Source organism: Amblyomma mixtum, chromosome 4 (assembly GCF_055824585.1).
Source record: "Amblyomma mixtum isolate Tamu chromosome 4, ASM5582458v1, whole genome shotgun sequence".
NCBI lineage: Eukaryota > Metazoa > Arthropoda > Arachnida > Ixodida > Ixodidae > Amblyomma > Amblyomma mixtum.
In genome coordinates, this window is record NC_143015.1 from 151,240,807 (window position 1) to 151,259,104 (window position 18,298).

Genomic DNA, 18,298 nt, shown 5'->3' on the forward strand with positions numbered 1-18,298 from the left:
GTAGGCTAACCTTTGGAGTCCACCATTCCTTAATCTAGAATCTAAATTAAGACGTAACTTGTTGAATAAAATTTTTTTTGTATGAATAACGTGTTCAAAAAGTATACGGTGCGAACAGGGCGTTCCCGGGCGTAGGCTAACCTTTAGAGTTCACAACTCCTTAATACAGAATCTAAATTAAGACGTAACTTGTTGAATTAGATTCAGTTTCTGTACGAATAACGCGTTCAAAAAGTGGATTGTTTCCCGGCGCAGGAATCCATTGAGGAGGAGACTCAGGAGGAGACGAGGCGCAGGCAGGCGTCCTCGTCCGCCTCGGTCTTGAACTCCGTCCTGAAGAAGTCCAGTATCCTGCGCAGGGTGCGCAGTCTGGAGAAGTTCCCGTACTTGTTCCACGTGGGACAATAGTTGGAGAAGTCTTCGTAGTCCAAGTCGAAGGCGACGATGCCGAAGCGCTGGGCCGCTTGCAGAGCCTGGACCTTGCACAGCTGTCAGGAGAGCGGAAAGGAAGGGAGGGGAACTACATCACCCGAGTGGAATCACTTGCCAGCAGATGTGGCACTCACCGATGATCTCGAGCATTTTAAGAAAAAGTTGAGTGCCTGCTTTTCTTGCTCATGATAAATACAAGGGGGGGGGGGGGGGGGGGGTACTGCGCACAAAAAGACATGGACAAGAAGATAACACAACAAGCGCAGACTCGCGACTTGTTGTCACGTTGTCGAGAAATGAGATGTGTGCCCTTCGGTTAGTAGTGCCACATGAACTCTGTGTTGCTGATTTGTAGTTTGTTTTTGTTGGTTTTTGTTCTTTTTTCTCGTTTTTTTTTCTTCTTCGTCTAGGATTTCATGAATTGTTGAAATTTGTAATACTCAGTGCAGTATGTAATGCTGTAACCCGTAATGTATATTGCTGTAACCCGTGAATGTATTCATTTTTGTCATCTGTGCTTGTTCCACTCCCCTCAATAATGCTCGGAGGGCCATAAGGATACTTGAAAAAAATAAATAAATAAACAAATAAATAATGTGCCACCATCATCATCATCATTCATTGAAGTACGGTGTAATAATTGTTTGCAGTCCAATGTATTTAATATTGTTTACTTTTGTTCTTTCCACTTTGTACCATCTTTTGTCTTAAATATTGTAACCCCTCCCCTCACACAATGTTCAAAGTGTGGAACCTGTGAGGTATTTGTAATGTGCCACCATCATCATCATCATTCATTGAAGTACGGTGTAATAATTGTTTGCAGTCCAATGTATTTAATATTGTTTACTTTTGTTCTTTCCACTTTGTACCATCTTTTGTCTGTTAAATATTGTAACCCCTCCCCTCACACAATGTTCAAAGTGTGGAACCTGTGAGGTATTTGTATAAATAGATAAATAAATCGACTCCACCACGAATTCCAACATCATACCACTTCCTTAACCGATTCTTGCACTGCTTCCACAATCAAGACCAGCATGATCACACGGTCCGAAGAAAGAGTCATTAAAACTCATTAGTAACAATACAGAACCATTCATTAAAATTTAAATTCATCAGTAATAATAAAGAACTATTCGATTTTTATCATTTCCTGAGTATCGTTTTTCAACAAACTTTGCTTCTGTCATATTTATTATAGTTGCAAGGAGATTCAAAAACTTCACTGCTCCCCAGAGACCTGATATTTCGCACCATCTGCTCTTATGGTGTGCGAGTAATCTGCACATACAAAAAAGGGCGGATTTTAATGAGAAATTCCTTTGGATTTCTCCCAAACCATTTACATCGTCAGTGGGTTTTGACTAATCTGTACTAGCGTTTCAGAGCTTCTATTGAATTTCTTTTGATTTGCATCGACTTCGTTTCAAACCTTTAGGTATGCGATGGTAAATGGGTTTTAATGTCTCAAAGCGGCATCGGAACGCCGTAGTTACGGCTCGCTCCGGTTTAAATTCGACTACCTAGGGTTCTTCAACGTGCGCTAACATCGCATACTAAACGTGGGCGTTGCGCCCATGCACGGTGTGATATCAAACCTTTAGGTTTGAAATCCTTGAAGGACCCGCCACGCTACCTCAGCCCTCAGCGCCTTTGGGGTACAGATTTTGATTCCAAGGTCGCGGGTTCGATCCCGAGCCACGTCGGGTTCGATGGAGGCAAAATATGGAAAAGCCCGTGTGTTGTTCGATGTTAGCGCACGCCAAGGAACTCAAGGTGGTCTAAGTTAATCTTGAGCCCTCCACTGCAGAATTCCTCATAGCTCGTTTGTCACTTCGGGATATTAAAACCCGCAATTTACCATTTAAATTTTTTTTAATCCTTAAAGACCCATGAATGCAGTGCATCTTTCGCAATTTTTTAGTTAGGTTATTTCTTTTATCTCGGCGTCATCCATCATCTCCCGCTGCGGCTCCTTCTCCCCCGATATCAAACAATAGCTGAATAAAGGAAATTTTTTAAACTGCGCGAGGGTGTATGTCGTGGTCCCACCTTTTGGCACAGGCCTGCTTCGTTGTCGTAGGAAAATATCAGCGGCTTTTTGATGTGGCGGACCAGTACGGCGCCATGCCGCTTGCTGTACATGAATTGATGCTTGAAGTCTTGGTGGCGGCAGACCTGTCGTTGCATAAAGGAACAAAAGGAACACCTTTAGCATACAGTGTACCGTGTTACCGCTATCGTTACCGGAGCACCGGGAGCCCGCCCACCGGCGTTGAGTACGCGCTGATCGAATCCGACGCTGCGGGAGCGAGCAGCTGCCGGGTATGTGGCGCCATCTGGCGCCGTCAAGGCAATCTGCGCATGCGCATTGGCTGAGCGCAGGCTCCCGGTTCTCCGTTACCGGAAACGGTAACACGGTACACGGTATTCTAAAGGTGCCTAATGACGAGCGGATAAATCCAGTCACTACGCACGAAATTATGTTCCAGAGCGGAAGCGATTACTGCCGAAATACCCCAGTAACCGTCCGATTTCTCAACAATAGTTCTGTACGAAACTAGGTCCGGAATCACGTGACCTGTATAGTAACCACGGAGTAGGAGAGATGCTGAATGTGTGAGTGCGCTAGAAGACAGCCCCGGCCTTCTTCAGTATGCCACGGCGACCTCTAGAAGGTTCTCTATTTTAAACCCCTCGAAGGGAGTATAGATATATTTACACCCCTAGAAGGCAATTCGTAGTCCTTTCAAGTACAGCTGCCCTTTTTAGCCCGGCGAGCGACAGGGTGGGTTTTCATCTCTGTGCAGCTGAGAGTATACGTGCTCGTATGTTTCGCCCGAATGCAGTCCCTACTCCTTTAAAGGAGTATAGACACCTCCAACTTTTGGGTGCGTGTTTTCTTCTTTGCAATGAGGAGTAAGACATTATTATACGCGGATTACCACGTGCTATTCTCCTATGGCCACTAAATAATTTATAATCGAATTCCTTTCTCGTGCTTTCAGTTCCGTTCTCAGTAGCCGAACGATGACCCCATTCGTTGTCATTGCGGCTTTAGGGTAAGGTTGGCTTCAGCACTCTAGTAAATTAAAACGATGAAGCAGCGATTATGTCGCAATTTTTTCATGCCTCACGTGACCTATAACCACACTTTGACGTCACAGCCATCGCTTGGAATTAAGACAAAAACTGAAACAGCATGACAGAAAAAATTGATTATAAAATCTTTAGCAGCCGTGGGTGAATACCGCGTGGTGATTGATTGTAGAGAAGAAAATATGCCGCCAAACTTAGGTGTTTATATTCATTTAAATTACTGCCATCATTTTGAGCACTGAGTTGGGGAGGGTGCATGCTCACCTCTCTGTACGTGTCGAACGACGGTGCGCTGTAGTCGTTGACACAGCGTGAGAGAAACTCGACCGTACTTCCGGGCAGAGGCACCGTCCATCGGCCCTTCATGGTGACTGAGATGGCCCACAGCGTCGGCTTCCCTGGCGTTGTCAATTTCCGGAAGGTATCGACAGCCATTGTCTGGAAGGCACACGCGCAGATCTGTCAGCGACAACGTGACGCCGAGGCACCAGAGAGGAAAGGGAAGGTGGGATTCTTGGGAACTCAGACGAACATGGGACGGAAAAGCCTCGCATCGCTCGGGCTTTATATACGACCCTCACTCCCCGTCCCCGCACTTGACCACACTTGGCCATACAAGGGCAAGACCTCTTGCAAAAACGTTGGCCACGTTGTTTGGTTTATTGCGAAAGCAATACTACGCCAGGTGTAACCGCTCGTCGCGTGGTCCATGGACCCCCCCACTCCTCGAGGAGCCGCCGCCGAGCCTAACAGATGGTGTGACGTCAGCCTCTCCGTTACTATGGCGACGCGTGACGTCAGCTTGCTCTCTCCACCGCAGCCAGGAGGAGCCGGTCGTGCCGCGCTCCTCGAGGAGTCTCGCTATGGAAGTCACCGACGAAGAGCCTATATCTGAATCTAGTTGCTCTACTGCTTCTGAACAGTTTCACTCTAAGGCGACAGCCAAGCAAGCTAGGAAGAATGCAAGAAAGAGATTACAACGTGCCAAAGAAACGGAAGAACAACGAGAAGAACGACTGCGGAAAAGACAAGAAGCCGAAGCAGCTAAACGAGCTTTAGCAACCAACCAGGTTTAACCACCCCACCAATTTTTTTAGCCTTTCCCCCAATTCTAATTCGTGTTGTGGTGCCCTATAATTTAATGTGCTTTCAAGCCAGGTTCTTTGCTTTTATCATTAAGAAGTTCTTATAGATGAATGGTTAGATATGAGTTAGTGTGCTCTGTCTATTGTTTGGAGTGTACGGCGTTTTTATTGCCACGCGAAATCACAAAGTATCAAGTTGCCAAAAAATCCGTCTTTCAAAATCCCGTGTTCACAGAAGGACAAAACTAGGAGGTTAGCAGACTTTTGTGGCATCTAAGGAGTTCGTAACTTCGTACGAACAGCTCAGTGGTCAACAGAGCTGATTCCTCAGTCAAGCAAAGCTAAGGGAACCCTTTTGGTGGTGGCATATTACTGCAGAGAAAATTTCATTGTACGCAAGGTTTACAATGGGATTGGCAAAAAACGATAAAAGTTGCACAAAATAAAAACCATTGACGCACCAAGCGCCAACAAAGTGACATTGTCCAATGAAACATTCGCTCAAACGCTTCAAAGGAGCACCATGAAGACACTGGTAATGCTACAGACTGGAACGTGGTTTGTGTAACTGCCAAGAAAAAATCGCTATGAAAACGCTTGCTTGCCAGTAACTCCACAGACTCGGTGCTTCCACTATTTACTTCCAGAAATATACATCCGCTCCTTGATAAAAATTCCGTATAAAGCACCGACCGTTCCTTCGTTTCACGGGATCAAGTCACCCGTATGGCCGCTTAAATGTAATATTTTCCCATTACTAGACTCGCTTTTGTCAAACCTTCCTTCAGACGCACAAGTCCAGGCTAGGGATTGCAAAGACGAGGCACTACACTTTACAAGCAATCTCAGGAATGCTCACAGTACAAAGAAAATAGAGAAATCAAATGTAACTCAAAGGTAGCATTCAGGACGCCAGAAGTAGCTGCCTGTCTAGCTCATAGGGACCCGAACAGCTCGTTAAACTGAGCTAAGTTACCGTGGGGAATAGCTTGACTTCCAAGCTAAGTTATCAATGAGCTCTAGAGATTGGTGTGACGCTATGTCATGTGCTGGCAACTAGTGCCCTACACAGTACCACAATTCTTTGATTTTTTAAAACAGCGCAAAAGACAAGGAGACAGAAAGAAAAGACACACACAGCGCTGACCTAAACTAAATTTGCAAACTTTAGTTGTAAGTCAGCGCTGTGTGTGCCTTTTCTTTCTGCGCCCGTCCTGTGTTTTTCGTGTTCCTTCTGTCCTTGTTCCGTAGCGCTGTTGTGAATCTGTTTATTAAGCATGAACCAACTAGCCCACACCAGAATCCTCTTTCTGTGTCCTTCTCTTTTTCGCTGTTTTAAGGAATCATGGTTCACCAACTAGCCTGCACGTCTACCCTTGTAAACAGTACCACTGCATGCTACGACCTCATTTCAGTTCACACTATGTTTGCCACTGGCCAAGTCAGCGCCAGAAAAAATCTTAAGATGCAGTTTAACCTCGCAAAAAAAAAATGGCTGAGACTTAGCTACGGTTAAGCCTAGTCAGATGCGAAGCATATTGATGACTAGGCTTGGTAATACATGGCTTTCTTTGGTTCAATACTTGGTCATTTTAATACAACCACTAGAAGCCTTCGTCGTGGGGGAAGACAACGGCATGGCTACAGCGGAACGCCGACTAACCCCGAGACGCGCGTTGGGTGAGCGCCTGGATTGCCACGGAAGCCGCGTCCGCCTGCCCGGTGGAGCGAGCGTTTCACCTACACCGAGTGTGAACGCGCGTTCGAAATGCGCGGGAGTGTGACGTCACCATACCACGTGATTCACACGGCGTGCAACCGCAGCGACGGCACAAGTTGGAGCCCCGTCTCTCATCTGTCGTGACGTCATTGTGTCACGTGGTGTGACGTCACCATACCACGTGGTCTGCACGGCGTGCAACCGCAGCGACCGCACAAGTTGGAGCCCCGTCTCTCATCTGTCGTGACGTCATTGTGTCACGTGGTGTGACGTCACCATACCACGTGGTCTGCACGGCGTGCAACCGCAGCGACGGCACAAGTTGGAGCCCCGTCTCTCATCTGTCGTGACGTCATTGTGTCACGTGGTGTGACGTCACCATACCACGTGGTCTGCACGGCGTGCAACCGCAGCGACGGCACGAGTTGGAGCCCCGTCTCTCATCTGTCGTGACGTCATTGTGTCACGTGGTGTGCACGGCGTGTAACCGTCACGAAGGGCTTGGGTTACCTATTGTAATATGCTTCGCATAAAAAAATCACAGTAGGCGTGAAGAGGTCAGGCACGTGACTCTCACCAGGTCGTGCTGGTAGCTGTTGTTGGCCTCGGGCGGCCTGCTCAGAGCCGTGGGGGGCATGACACGGCAATCGGGGAACGTGTTGTCACCGTAATAGTAGTGGCCTTGGGCGATGACCAGGTCCGGCTGGTAGTAGCCCCTGCGCATGCGCAAATGGTGAATGGTCTCCACTGAGTGGCAGGGACATAAGACTTTCGCAAAATTACCTACAAAAAAGAAGTTCTCCGGTCCTTCATGCACCACAACCCCGCAAACGTACAGTTAAAGGCAATAGCATTGAAGTTTAGGCTACTTGGTACAGTTTCTTAATTTCAATGATTCAGCACCAATGCACTGAGAAAAGAAACAATACAGGTCTCGCTCCACTCTTCCCAGTCCGGTGCTCTGTTTTAAGGCGAAAGCCTTTAATGGCTCACACTGTCGTCCGTTAGCAGAGGGTGTCACACCTGTGGTAGCGTTTAACTCGTGTTAACTCGGGAACTAAAAAAGATAGGAGAAAACGAATGGTTGCTTCACACAGAGGAGAAAAAAATTAACCTAGAAACCACGTTTGATGACTGTACAGTAATTAGTTAATTATTTGTAGTCAAGAATGGGAAAATTGCGTCGAAATAACGCAGACGTCGATATAGCCACAGGAACGGAGTGACGTCACATCCACCAGAAGTCGTAACGGCATAGTGAAAATTGTCACAGAATGGTCGGACAAACGTGGGATTTGTGTCAAATTAGGTGAAAAAATGTTTAATTAAGCGTAATTAACACTTAAGATCTCCGAAAGATGTATAATTCGGGTATCGATATAGCCACCAGAACGGTGTGACGTCACATGAAGCGGAAGTCGTCGCGGCATAGTGTCCTCGGTTTTGGCCTCTCAGCACTTTAGCTGCCAAAGTGTCCTCGCAATTTTCTTTGCCCTTGTGCTTTGCGCTCAAACATTGAAATTAGGTGCTTTAAGGCCTTCAGTAAGCTACATGAGCAACGAAGAGTACACAACGCACGCCTTTCCGCTAAATTATAAAATGTGGCTCTTCAAGTCAGCTGCAGAATGTCATTGTGTAAGGGTTGTTTAGAGCACTCTGGTATTCCCTGTAATGACGATTCCGTCACTTTCTTGGTCACATCGCAAATACCTGAGGGTGCTTCTTTCCGACCTAATATAACTCTATATATTAAACCATTATGACAATAGCCGGCCGTGAATAACAGGGCAACAGGCAGATGTTCTCTTCCAGGCGAGGTTCCTCTTATCATCATCATAATCATCATCAGCCTGACTACGCCCACTGCAGGGCAAAGGCCTCGCCCATGTCTCTACTAATTAACACTATCGTGTGACAGCTGCTGTGACAGCTGTCACACTTTATTCCGGCAAACTACTTAACCTCATCAGCCCACCTAACTTTCTGCCGCTCAATAAATACATCAAAGTTTTCGTTATACAATAGCTAGAGGAACGGCATAATTTACTGCGAAAGAATGCAATGAAAATGTGATCTCGAATCAAAAAGGAAAAATAAAGATGCAATTAGCATCTAGCAGTGAGCCATAAATTTGTTCATTCCACTGAATATGACAGCCTGAATTTGACACTGAACATGGTTTTGAGAAATTTCAGCCATTTTATCTCAGTTTACAGATTGACTCTAGTCTGCTGTTATAACCGTCCTTAATGTGCATACCACCAGTCCTTACTGAAATTTCCCCCAGTAGTAGGTCTCCCAGGTGATGTTCAGAACGACCACTGCGAAGAAAATGAAGGACGGGTGTCCGGCACGCCGCTGGACCTGGGCAAGGCTGTCGAGGGCCTGAAATGAAATCGCCGTAAAAACGGCAGCTCCATCGAGAGTCCGATAGGAAAGTAGAATTTGATTTTGCGTCACTCTTGCGGCTCTAAATGCGGAAAACGTGGACCACATTTCCCGCTCCTATAACGTAAAGCACAAAGTGAACTGTTTGCGCTGTTAATCCGGTGTTGTTTACAAGACTCCCTTCATTTGCGGACTCGCTTACATAGGCAAGACTGGGCGGTGTCTGAACATCCGCCTCACCGAGTGTAACAAAGATACTTCTTCCGGAATACGTGAACTCTTGCGCAAATGCAGAAATTGCAGGCCTTTGTTGCGAAACCAACACTACGCGAGTCGCCGAGCCATTTCGCGGAGCTGACGAAAGGCCATACTGCGCATGCGTGAGGAGCAGTGATGTCACACGGCGCACAGCTAGCGCGCCGCCGCCGTCGCTGCGCGGGTGACTCAGAGGTGCCGCCGCCGCGCTCGCCAGTTGCTCATGCGCAGTAGCGGCGCATAGGTAGCGTGCCGGGGCCGCCGCCGCTGCCGTGCGCTCTCCATCGCCTCTCTCTCTCTCCTCGTGGCTTTCGCAATCTTCCAGGTTTAACAAGAGCTAAACCACTGCCAATTTTTTTTTTTTAAATAAGACACAAACCTTGTCTCTACACTCGCAACAGCACACCAGAGAGGCAATGGAAGCACTCCATATCGCCTCATGTGGGAATTCTGTCAGCAAGACATTGCTCTAGCAGTCAACAAAAGGAAGTCTCTCTTTGGTGACTGTAATTTTAAGGCGGAAGCCTTTAATGCCTCATCGTTGTAAGCAGGAGTTGTCGACAGAAGTGTCACGCTTTTTAATTGGTCCAAATCGTCATGACGTCTCAGTGCGCGAATTTCAAACGGGGCGAATTGTACTTTGGCTAGTAACCATGCAACCAATTAAAGGGATCGTATAGTGATGCTCCAAGTAAATGGGACTGATTTTAGTTCATTAGTTAATTAACCAAATAGCCTAATTAGTATTTCTAGTCAGACCAGATAAATAAATAACACCGAGTAGAGAATTGGTCTAGTTGGGAGAATCGAACCAGGGTCTGCGGAGTGCGAGACGAGCACGCTAACCACTCCGCCATGCCAGCTCGATGGTGTGGAATGAACAAAGGCGCGTGTATTGAATACGGAGTCTTCGTTTTACTCCCACCTTCCTCCCTTCCCTTACGGCGAGGTTCAGGTGTCCACCGAGATATGCGAGACAGATGCATTTCCTTTCCTCAAAAACCAATTTACCGACGAGCAAGGCGTAGAGCGGAACGGGCGATGGCGTTCTGTGGACTCCCTGGCAGCGTTGAAAAACGCTGTCGCGTTCCACTCTTAGGGGCGAAGCTTAACATCTTAACCACACATCAGTGACACAAGCAGCAACACTGCGCTTAAGGCTTTCGCCTCACCGCACTTTAGGTCAACAAAGTGTCCCCCTGAACTTTCGTTTTCCTTGTGAGATCGAATTTATAACTAAGTTTTGTCGCTATGATCATGCACCAACAAGCCCAAAAAGCTACGCTTTTAAGTTTTGTTATTGTTTTTTTTCTTATCGTATTGAAGTATTCGATTCCTTTCCGATAAATCAGTTGAGAATGGCGCGTGTCCTGTATCTTCTGTCTTCGTCCACGTAAAGTTTGCGGCCCCCAAAACATCACGAACACCTTCCAACACTTCCCATGCTTCGATTCTTCGATTCTGTTGAACTACATGTGGTAGCCATGTTTTGCTGATGTGCTTATTATTAGTATTCGATTCCTTTACAATAAAGCAGTTGTGATAACGGCACGTGTCCTACGTCTTCAGTCTTCCTCTACGTAATGTTTGTGCCCCAAAACATTATGAACAGCGTCCAGCTAGCCCATCTCTCTATTATGTTGACTACATTTTGTATCCTTGTTGTTTTACTCATGTTTTTATTATGAGTATCCGCTTATCTCTCTACTGCTTGCGTGACTGAGAGTAAATATATAACATGAAATGCACTCGGTTTTGGCGAACGCAGCAATGCATAGAAATGTTTTCGATTTTTTGTCAGGGAGATTCCATTTTGCGTCCAAACTGTTGGAGTCGAATTTAGAAATCAAGAAGAATGCGGTGAAAATCTATTCCGCTCAAAATGTGTAAACGTACGGGTACGGCCGGGACTACGTCTAAAATACTGCGTTCACCTCTTAGCTGCAGCGGTGATGAAAAAGTCGGAAAGCACATTTGTTGGCAGCGTATTAGCGAATACGATGTCAGCAACATAAAATTAAATATTTTTACACGGTATCAATCGCTCAATATCAAGTAAAATAAACGTGCTTGCTCCAGCGAACTGTCAAATAAGCTGCCTAAGTTTCGTAGTCGCAACTTGAATTAGTTTTTCAATATTCGACTCCCATCGCATGCAAGGGTACATGCATAAGCAGAGTGCTTACTACGCTGCAGTTCCGAGCACGGATAGTACATACGAGCCCTACCAGGACGCTGTGGTGTCGATTTTTCTGTAATTTCATTCCACATCTTCCGTTTGTTTAGAATGAAAATCAAATGAAATGCAAGCGTTTGCTTCGGATTCACCGGTTCGGCCTTCTTTTGGTTGGTTGGTTTATGGGGTTTAACGTCCCAAAGCGACTAAGGCTATGAGAGACGCCGTAGTGGAGGGCTCCGGAAATTTCGACCACCTGGGGTTCTTTAACGTGCACTGACATCGCACAGTACACGGGCCTCGAATTTCTCCTCCAAAGAAATTCAGCCGCCGCGGCCGGGATCGAACCCGCGTCTTTCGGGTCAGCAGCCGAGCACCATAACCACTGAGCCACCGCGGCGGCCGGCGTTCTTTTAAACAGAGTGGATTAAATTACTCAGCGATCAATAATTACCATCTACCGGAGTGCCGCCGTACGGCTATACAAGGCGATGCATCCAGAATACAGTAAACTAAAACGCAGTGTACGTTAGACACCCTGATTCGTTTGCAGCTAGTGACGTCACAGGATACCTTGAGGCACTCGAAGGCCACCTCCACTTCCGATTGGCTCAGGCGCAGTGTGGGCGTGTCCAGGATTCCAAAGTGGTAGATCCCACGGCTCCAGAAATATTCCAGCCGCAACGCACCGGCCGTGCGCAGGTTTTCCTTCAGGATTTGCGTCTTTCTGCGTGACGTCACCACCACAACCGTTGATCGACCTTGAAATGACTAAAGGTAGGTTTTATCCGGCCCTTGTCGATATTGTGCATTCAAAGAATAGATCATTTCTAGCGTTCGTGCGCAGCAGGAACGCTAGAGATACAGTGGTTTAGGTGACCGTCCTCGACGCAGAAACTTGCGCATAATCATCATAATCATCATCAGCCTGACTACGCCCACTGCAGGGCAAAGGCCTCTCACATGTCACTCCAATTAACCCTGTCCTTCGCCTGCTGCGCCCACCGTATTCCCGCAAATTTCTTAATCTCATCCGCCCAACTAACTTTCTGCTGCCCCCTTCTATGCTTGCCTTCTCTTGGGATCCACTCCGTTACCCTTAAGGACTAGCGGTTATCTTGCCTTCGCACTACATGCCCTGCCCAAGCCCCTTTCTTCCTCTTGATTTCGACTAGGATGTCATTAACCCGCGTTTGTTCCCTCACCCACTCCGCCCGCTTCCGATCTCTTAACGTTACACCTATCATTTTTCTTTCCATAGCTCGCTGCGTTGTCCTTAACTTAAGCTGAACCCTCTTTGTTAGCCTCCACGTTTCTGCCCTATATAGGTGAGTACCGGTAAGATACAGCTGTTGTATACTTTTCTCGTGAGGGATATTGGTAAATGCCATTCATGATCTGAGAAAACCTGCCATATGCGCTCCACCCCACTCTTATTCTTCTAGTTATTTCCCTCTCGTGACCCGGATCAGCTGTTACTACCTGCCCTAAATACACATATTCGCTTACTACTTCCAGCACCCCGCTACAAATTGCGAACTGCTGATCCCTTGTTACGCTGTTGAACAGTACTTTCGTTTTCTGCATGTTAATTCTTAGCCCCACTGTTCTGCTCTGCCTGTGTAACCCATTGATCCTGCTTTGCAGTTCATACAAAAATCATTGTAACAAATGTACCACTCATTGATACGCTGGGCAGTGCTAGACACAAGACAGTTCTTTAAAGATTGCGCAAGTCCGGGAAAGACCTGCGCTGCTCACATGTCAGACGCAGAAATAAGTATGGTGGGAGCACTGGCGGGAAACAACCACGCCAAGAGGCCATCAACGCCAATACCCCGAGCAGCGCATGTAATCGGCCCAATATTGCAAATAAATGGTTTCATTCTGGGCCTTTTTTGGGCCGGCCTTTGTCAATACGTTTCCTATATTAGGGTCGATTAATTGTGCTGCTCGGGACGTGGCGGCCAGGAGTATAGCAGACCTATCTGAGAGTAAATCTAAGGCAACATGTCCATAAATATCGAATACACCACCACCTCCCATTCCCCTGCACATTGAGGAGGCATCATTTCAAACTGGTCGAGCCACAAAAACTGACACACATCCCAAGCACAAGCAATCGGGCCAATCAATATTGCTTGGGATGTAGTGAGATTTGGGCGCATGTTGCAGAACGCCTACTGATCGATAACTATTCGCAGGCTTCACTACGGCGTCCCTCCCAACCCACAGTATTTCTTTACCCTTACAAAAAAATCATTACCAATCCAAAATAATTACGCACAATCACGCTTTTGCATTCAAGAAAGGTCTCAGTTGCGAGCCTGTTCGATGGTAACAGGAGATAGAGCGCTGGAATCAAAGAAGCAAAAATATATGCAGCGTGCTTTCCTGCGATTTCACGTAGCTAAGAAGGTCGTTCCTGCTATGGGTGTCAAGGCTACCCAATCATTATTGTCGAGAAGCCCTTAAAGGGACTATGCAGTAAATTAATTGCGATTACGTAAAGCAGACGAGAGATAGGCATTCCACCACTCGTCACCCCAGCGCAAGAATTTTTGAGCTAGCATCAATAATAACGAAGTTATAGACGATTAAAAATCACGCTCCTCCTCTCCCCCCTCAACTCGTACGCGCGGAGCACCAAGAAAAAATAAAGAAAACAGCTCTGGGACTGGGCCCCACCCATGTATACGTCATTCACTGACGTTCGGTTTGCGACTTCCGGTTGTCGCACGCAGCACCCCAGCAGCAGCGTCGGCAGCGTCTCTCCGGTCTCTCTTCACCTTCCTGAATCACGTCTCACGTAAGATTTCTTTGCTTGTCACTGCGACAAAGGCACTGCGAGTGGTTCCCGAACGCCCGACAGAAAGAGGCGGCAGAGGTGAAAACATATGCATGAAGGCAATGCCCTGGCTCGCGCTTGCCCGAGGGTACCGAGTGGGTCGCACGGCGGCTCGAGCAGACGATTTTCACGGCTACCGGAAGCGTACCCGTGACGTCGTGGCTGCCGTGGCTCCAGCGAATGACAACGTGTAGTGGCCTGCCGACTTCACGGGTCTAGTGACGTCTATTTTCCCGATTTTAGTTTCAAAGTCGGTCTCCACGAAGACATCAATCAGCCCGCGAATTTTAAAAAACGCGGTTTTTAAAAATTCACAATAAATCGCCGGCTCAGTTCCCAAGACTCATACTTGGTGCGAATGCTTCTTAGCATAATTTCTAAGTATTGAAAACATTTACAAGTGACTTTTAATTCATTGCATAGTCCCTTTAAAGGCGGCATTCTCTCAATGAAACCGGTAACTTACTTGAATGCGAAGCCGACACCGAAAGCTGTCTTGTTATACTTCCAGTAATTGCCGGCGAAGATTTTCATGTCGTTCTGGAATCCTTCCGGATTGACCAGCACGTTTCGGTTGTCCTTGAATATCGAGTCGTAGAAGAGGTAGTCGCAGAGGCCGTCTTCGGGGATCATGAGGGGCGTCCTTAGATTGGTTCCCACAGTGCACACCATGGGGCGCTCGGACAAAGCTGCGCGAAACGACGATAACGTCATCACCATCGTCATTATCATCATCATCATCCCGACCCGAAATACGTCTATTAGAGGACGAAGTCCTCTCCTACTTGACATAAGTGAAACAGCGCGAAAAAAGAAGACCGAAGACGAAACGATGAAAGGACAGGAAAATGGGTTGAACTGACAACTGAATTTTATTGAGCGAAACTCTCACAATATATAGAAAGGCAGTGGCAGAGGTAATCAGATGCAGTCAACGTCACATGGTGTAAAGAGCCATAAAAACGATAAAGAAACGTAACAAGACGATAAAGCTAAAAGTCGACTGAATCTCCAAAGGGATGGTAGCAAAATAAAAAAGTGCACTTCATGGCAATAAACAGTTAATGTAATATGGTGTAAAGAGCCATAAAAAACGATAAAACCTGAATAGCAGGTAACAGAGGTAAAACCGATAAAAACTGACGAAATTGTAGAAAGAATATAAACCGACCTAATGTGGCAACGTGTGGCGTAAAAAAGTGCAAGGACCTTAACAATAAAAACGATGAAACAGTGACACAATGATTCAAACACGCGCAGTCAACCTGCGCATGTTATCATTTCACCGCTCTTTCCTGTCCCTTCTTCGTTTCGCCTTCGGGGGGGGGGGGGGGGGGGGGCAGGGCCGCCTCCCAGTCCTCTCTGGTGGGGTTGGGGGGGATAGGTGGGTTAGATTGACACGCCCAAACCATGTGGGAGGTGTCAGTCACCTCCCCATAGAACTGGCACGCGCCATCAAAGGATGTATTGAAATGTTTAAGCACCGCCGGGCACAGTGCAGTGTTAGTGAGAATTTTGATAAGGAGACGCTCGTCAGCGCGATCCGCACCCTTACAAGGGGCCGGGTAGCGCCGGTGCTCCTGCTTGTAGTAATCGGTGATTTGTTTGAATGTAATGGCCAGATTGTCAGAAGGACAGGGAGATAGACCGAGGAGAGAGTGCGCGGGCGGCCTGATCGGCCTGTTCGTTTCCCTGGAGTCCCTGGTGACCGGGGCCCAAATCAGGTTGCGTGGAGTTGGATCTTCGCATCGACAGCTATATTCCAGTATGCGCCAGGCAAGCGGGGGAGCCCAGCCCAACTCGTAGTTCCGAGAGGCCCCTCGCGAGTCGGTGATGATGTGTTTTGACTTGGGATTCGTGAGAGCCAGAGCAACGGCAATCTCCTCCCCGTGTGTTGCGCTGTAAGCTTTGAAAGTGAGCCCGTTAACTGTGTTTGTGTTGTGTACGACTGCGGCCGTGTACCACCCCCCGTGGTGTGGGCCGGCAACGTCCACGTAATACACATGTTCTTGGTTACCATAGTATCGCGCCAACGCTTCCGCGCGCGCCTGGCGACGACCGCTATGGTCTTCTCTGGACATGTTGCGGGGAAGGGGTCGGACCCGGAGGGCGCGTCTCCAGGGTTCTGGCACTCTCTCCCTTTCCTCAATGTGGTAGTCGTGTTTGATGTGTAGCCGGTCCAAGAGGCGGCGACCGGACGTGGTCTGTGCAAGACGCGTGTATTGGTTGACTAAGTGGGCTTCTCGAAGCTCCCGGAACGTGTTCACCACGCCCAAGGCCAGAAGTCTCTGGTTGGACGTGGCGACCGGGAGATCGAGAGCCCGCTTGACGACTTTCCGCAGGATGACCTCCAGTTGGTCATCATCGTGTTTGCGCAGGTGCAAGTAGGGAGTTGAGTAGAGGATTCTACTCGTTACGAAAGCGTGGGCAAGCCGCAGTCCATCCTTGCTTCGTAATCCGCCCCGCTTGTTGGAGACCCGGCGGACCATTCGGCCCACCTGGTCTCCCACCGTGCGAAGTTTGGCTAGGGTGGTGTCGACTCTGCGTTGGTGGTGTATGAAGATGCCAAGGACGCGGATCTCCTTGGCCTCCCGGATCGGTCCCGAGGGGAGACTGATGCGAAGCGGAGTTGTGTCCCGAGAGGAGCGACGTAAGTGCATAAATTCTGATTTAGCTGGGGCGCACTGGAGAGCCGTCGACTAGGGTCGCCGCTGCTTGCAGGCAGGACTCCATGTGGCCCAGGTTACCTTGCGTGGCCCAGATTGTAATGTCATCCGCATAAAGAGCGTGATGTATCCCGGGCAGAGAAGACAATTTGGAGGGAAGACGAAGCATTGCCAAATTGAAGAGCAGGGGAGACAGGACCGCGCCTTGAGGTGTTCCCCTCGAGCCGATGGTGTATGGCCCGTGTTCCGCATCTTGTATGCGTATATAGGCTTGACGGTTTGTAAGAAATTGTCTTTTGTAATGGAATGTTTTGTGGCCACAGTTGGTGTTAGAGGTGGTCCAGGATTACTTCATGTTTGACGTTGTCGAATGCGCCTTTAAGATCCAAGGCCAGGACCACCTTGTCGTTGTGGGGACATTCGACAGGATCTAAAATGTTGTGATGGAGCTGCAGAAGTATATCCTGTGCTGACTTGTGAGGACGAAAACCGAACATGGTGTCCGCGAATATGTGCTGTGTCGCCTTCGGGCTTCTTCTTTCGCGCTGTTTCACTTATGTCAGAATGAACCAACTAGCCCCGCAAAAAGTTCTTCTTCATTCCTCTCCCACTTATTTCTAATGAACCCTGGCCCAAGTAAGCTTGCGGCCACCTTCCGTCTGCATACTTCCTGTATTAAAAAATTACTGCCTCTCCCGTAATCGACAGTAGGAGGCACAAGCGATATGCAACTAACTCCACATCGATTAGCCAATGCAACTAACACCATTTATGTTTCAAACAGAGCCCCCCACCCCCCTGCCCCCCCCCCCCCCCTTCCAAGAAAAAATGGCTGAGGCTTAGCTAAGGTTAAGCCTAGTCAGATGCGAAGCATATTGATGGCTAGGCTTGGTAAAGTTCCTCGCTTTGTTCTTCAGTTGTTGTACAACGTTGTCGCCGAGCCGCATATTGAGCACGCCGCTTAGCCAGACGTTCATCCCGCTCTTCATCGGTCTCTGTGGCACGCTGAAGCTTTCGCTTCTCGTTCAAATCAGCTCTGCTTCTAGGCGGCATCCCAACACCTGGCCGCCTCGTAAGTGCCCGGAGAGCGAGGCAAGCTCAGCTTTATACCGCTGCTGTAGCTTCACGTGGTCACCTCCAGCGCTTCTGATGTGGAGCCTCCACCGCCGCGGCCGACCGCGCGAGCCGGCAGCCCATCTCTCCTCTGCTGTGACGTCATGTTGTCACGTGGTCAGCCGCCGCGCCTCTTATGTGGAGCCTCCACCGCCGCGGCCGACCGCGCGAGCCGGCAGCCCATCTCTCCTCTGCTGTGACGTCATGTTGTCACGTGGTGTCACGTGGTCACGCTAAAGGTCAATGGTAGCTCCACCGCCGCGCTCGACGGGCTGTAGTGTAGCTCTAGTAATATGCTTCGCATAAAAAAAAATTGAGGGAAAGGACTTCAAGCTGGAAACCCTGGTGGCACAAAGCCGAAGCATGGAAGACCAAGGTAAGAAATGGCGCTTAGATGAACCGTGAAAGGCGCATTTACCTTGGCGCGGAGAAACGGTTGACGTCGTTGTGGTCGTTGTGGTCGTGGTGGTCAGCATGGTCGGTGGTGGCGGGACGTATGTCGTTGTAGGCGCC

General features: G+C 48.3%; 1 protein-coding gene across 1 annotated transcript; it reads right to left on the reverse strand.

Annotated features, from left to right (window-relative positions):
- Positions 1-275: 275 nt before the first annotated feature.
- LOC149348790 (uncharacterized) lies at positions 276-18,240 on the reverse strand. The gene is made up of 8 exons (XM_089541849.1): positions 18,204-18,240; positions 14,473-14,695; positions 11,732-11,885; positions 8,612-8,724; positions 6,917-7,055; positions 3,799-3,972; positions 2,488-2,613; positions 276-488 (listed from the first exon to the last, which is right to left on the reverse strand). The coding sequence occupies exons 2-8, from the start codon at positions 14,676-14,678 to the stop codon at positions 276-278; spliced, it is 1,125 nt and encodes a 374-aa protein (XP_089397975.1). The 5' UTR covers positions 14,679-14,695; positions 18,204-18,240.
- Positions 18,241-18,298: the final 58 nt, after the last annotated feature.

Coding starts and splice junctions, on each gene's coding strand:
- LOC149348790 (XM_089541849.1), bottom strand. CDS start 14,678: ATGGTGTGCACTGTGGGAACCAATCTAAGGACGCCCCTCATGATCCCC. Junction 11,886..14,472: donor GGTGTCGGCTTCGCATTCAA/GTAAGTTACCGG, acceptor GACGTCACGCAG/AAAGACGCAAATCCTGAAGG. Junction 2,614..3,798: donor CGTTCGACACGTACAGAGAG/GTGAGCATGCAC, acceptor ATGCAACGACAG/GTCTGCCGCCACCAAGACTT.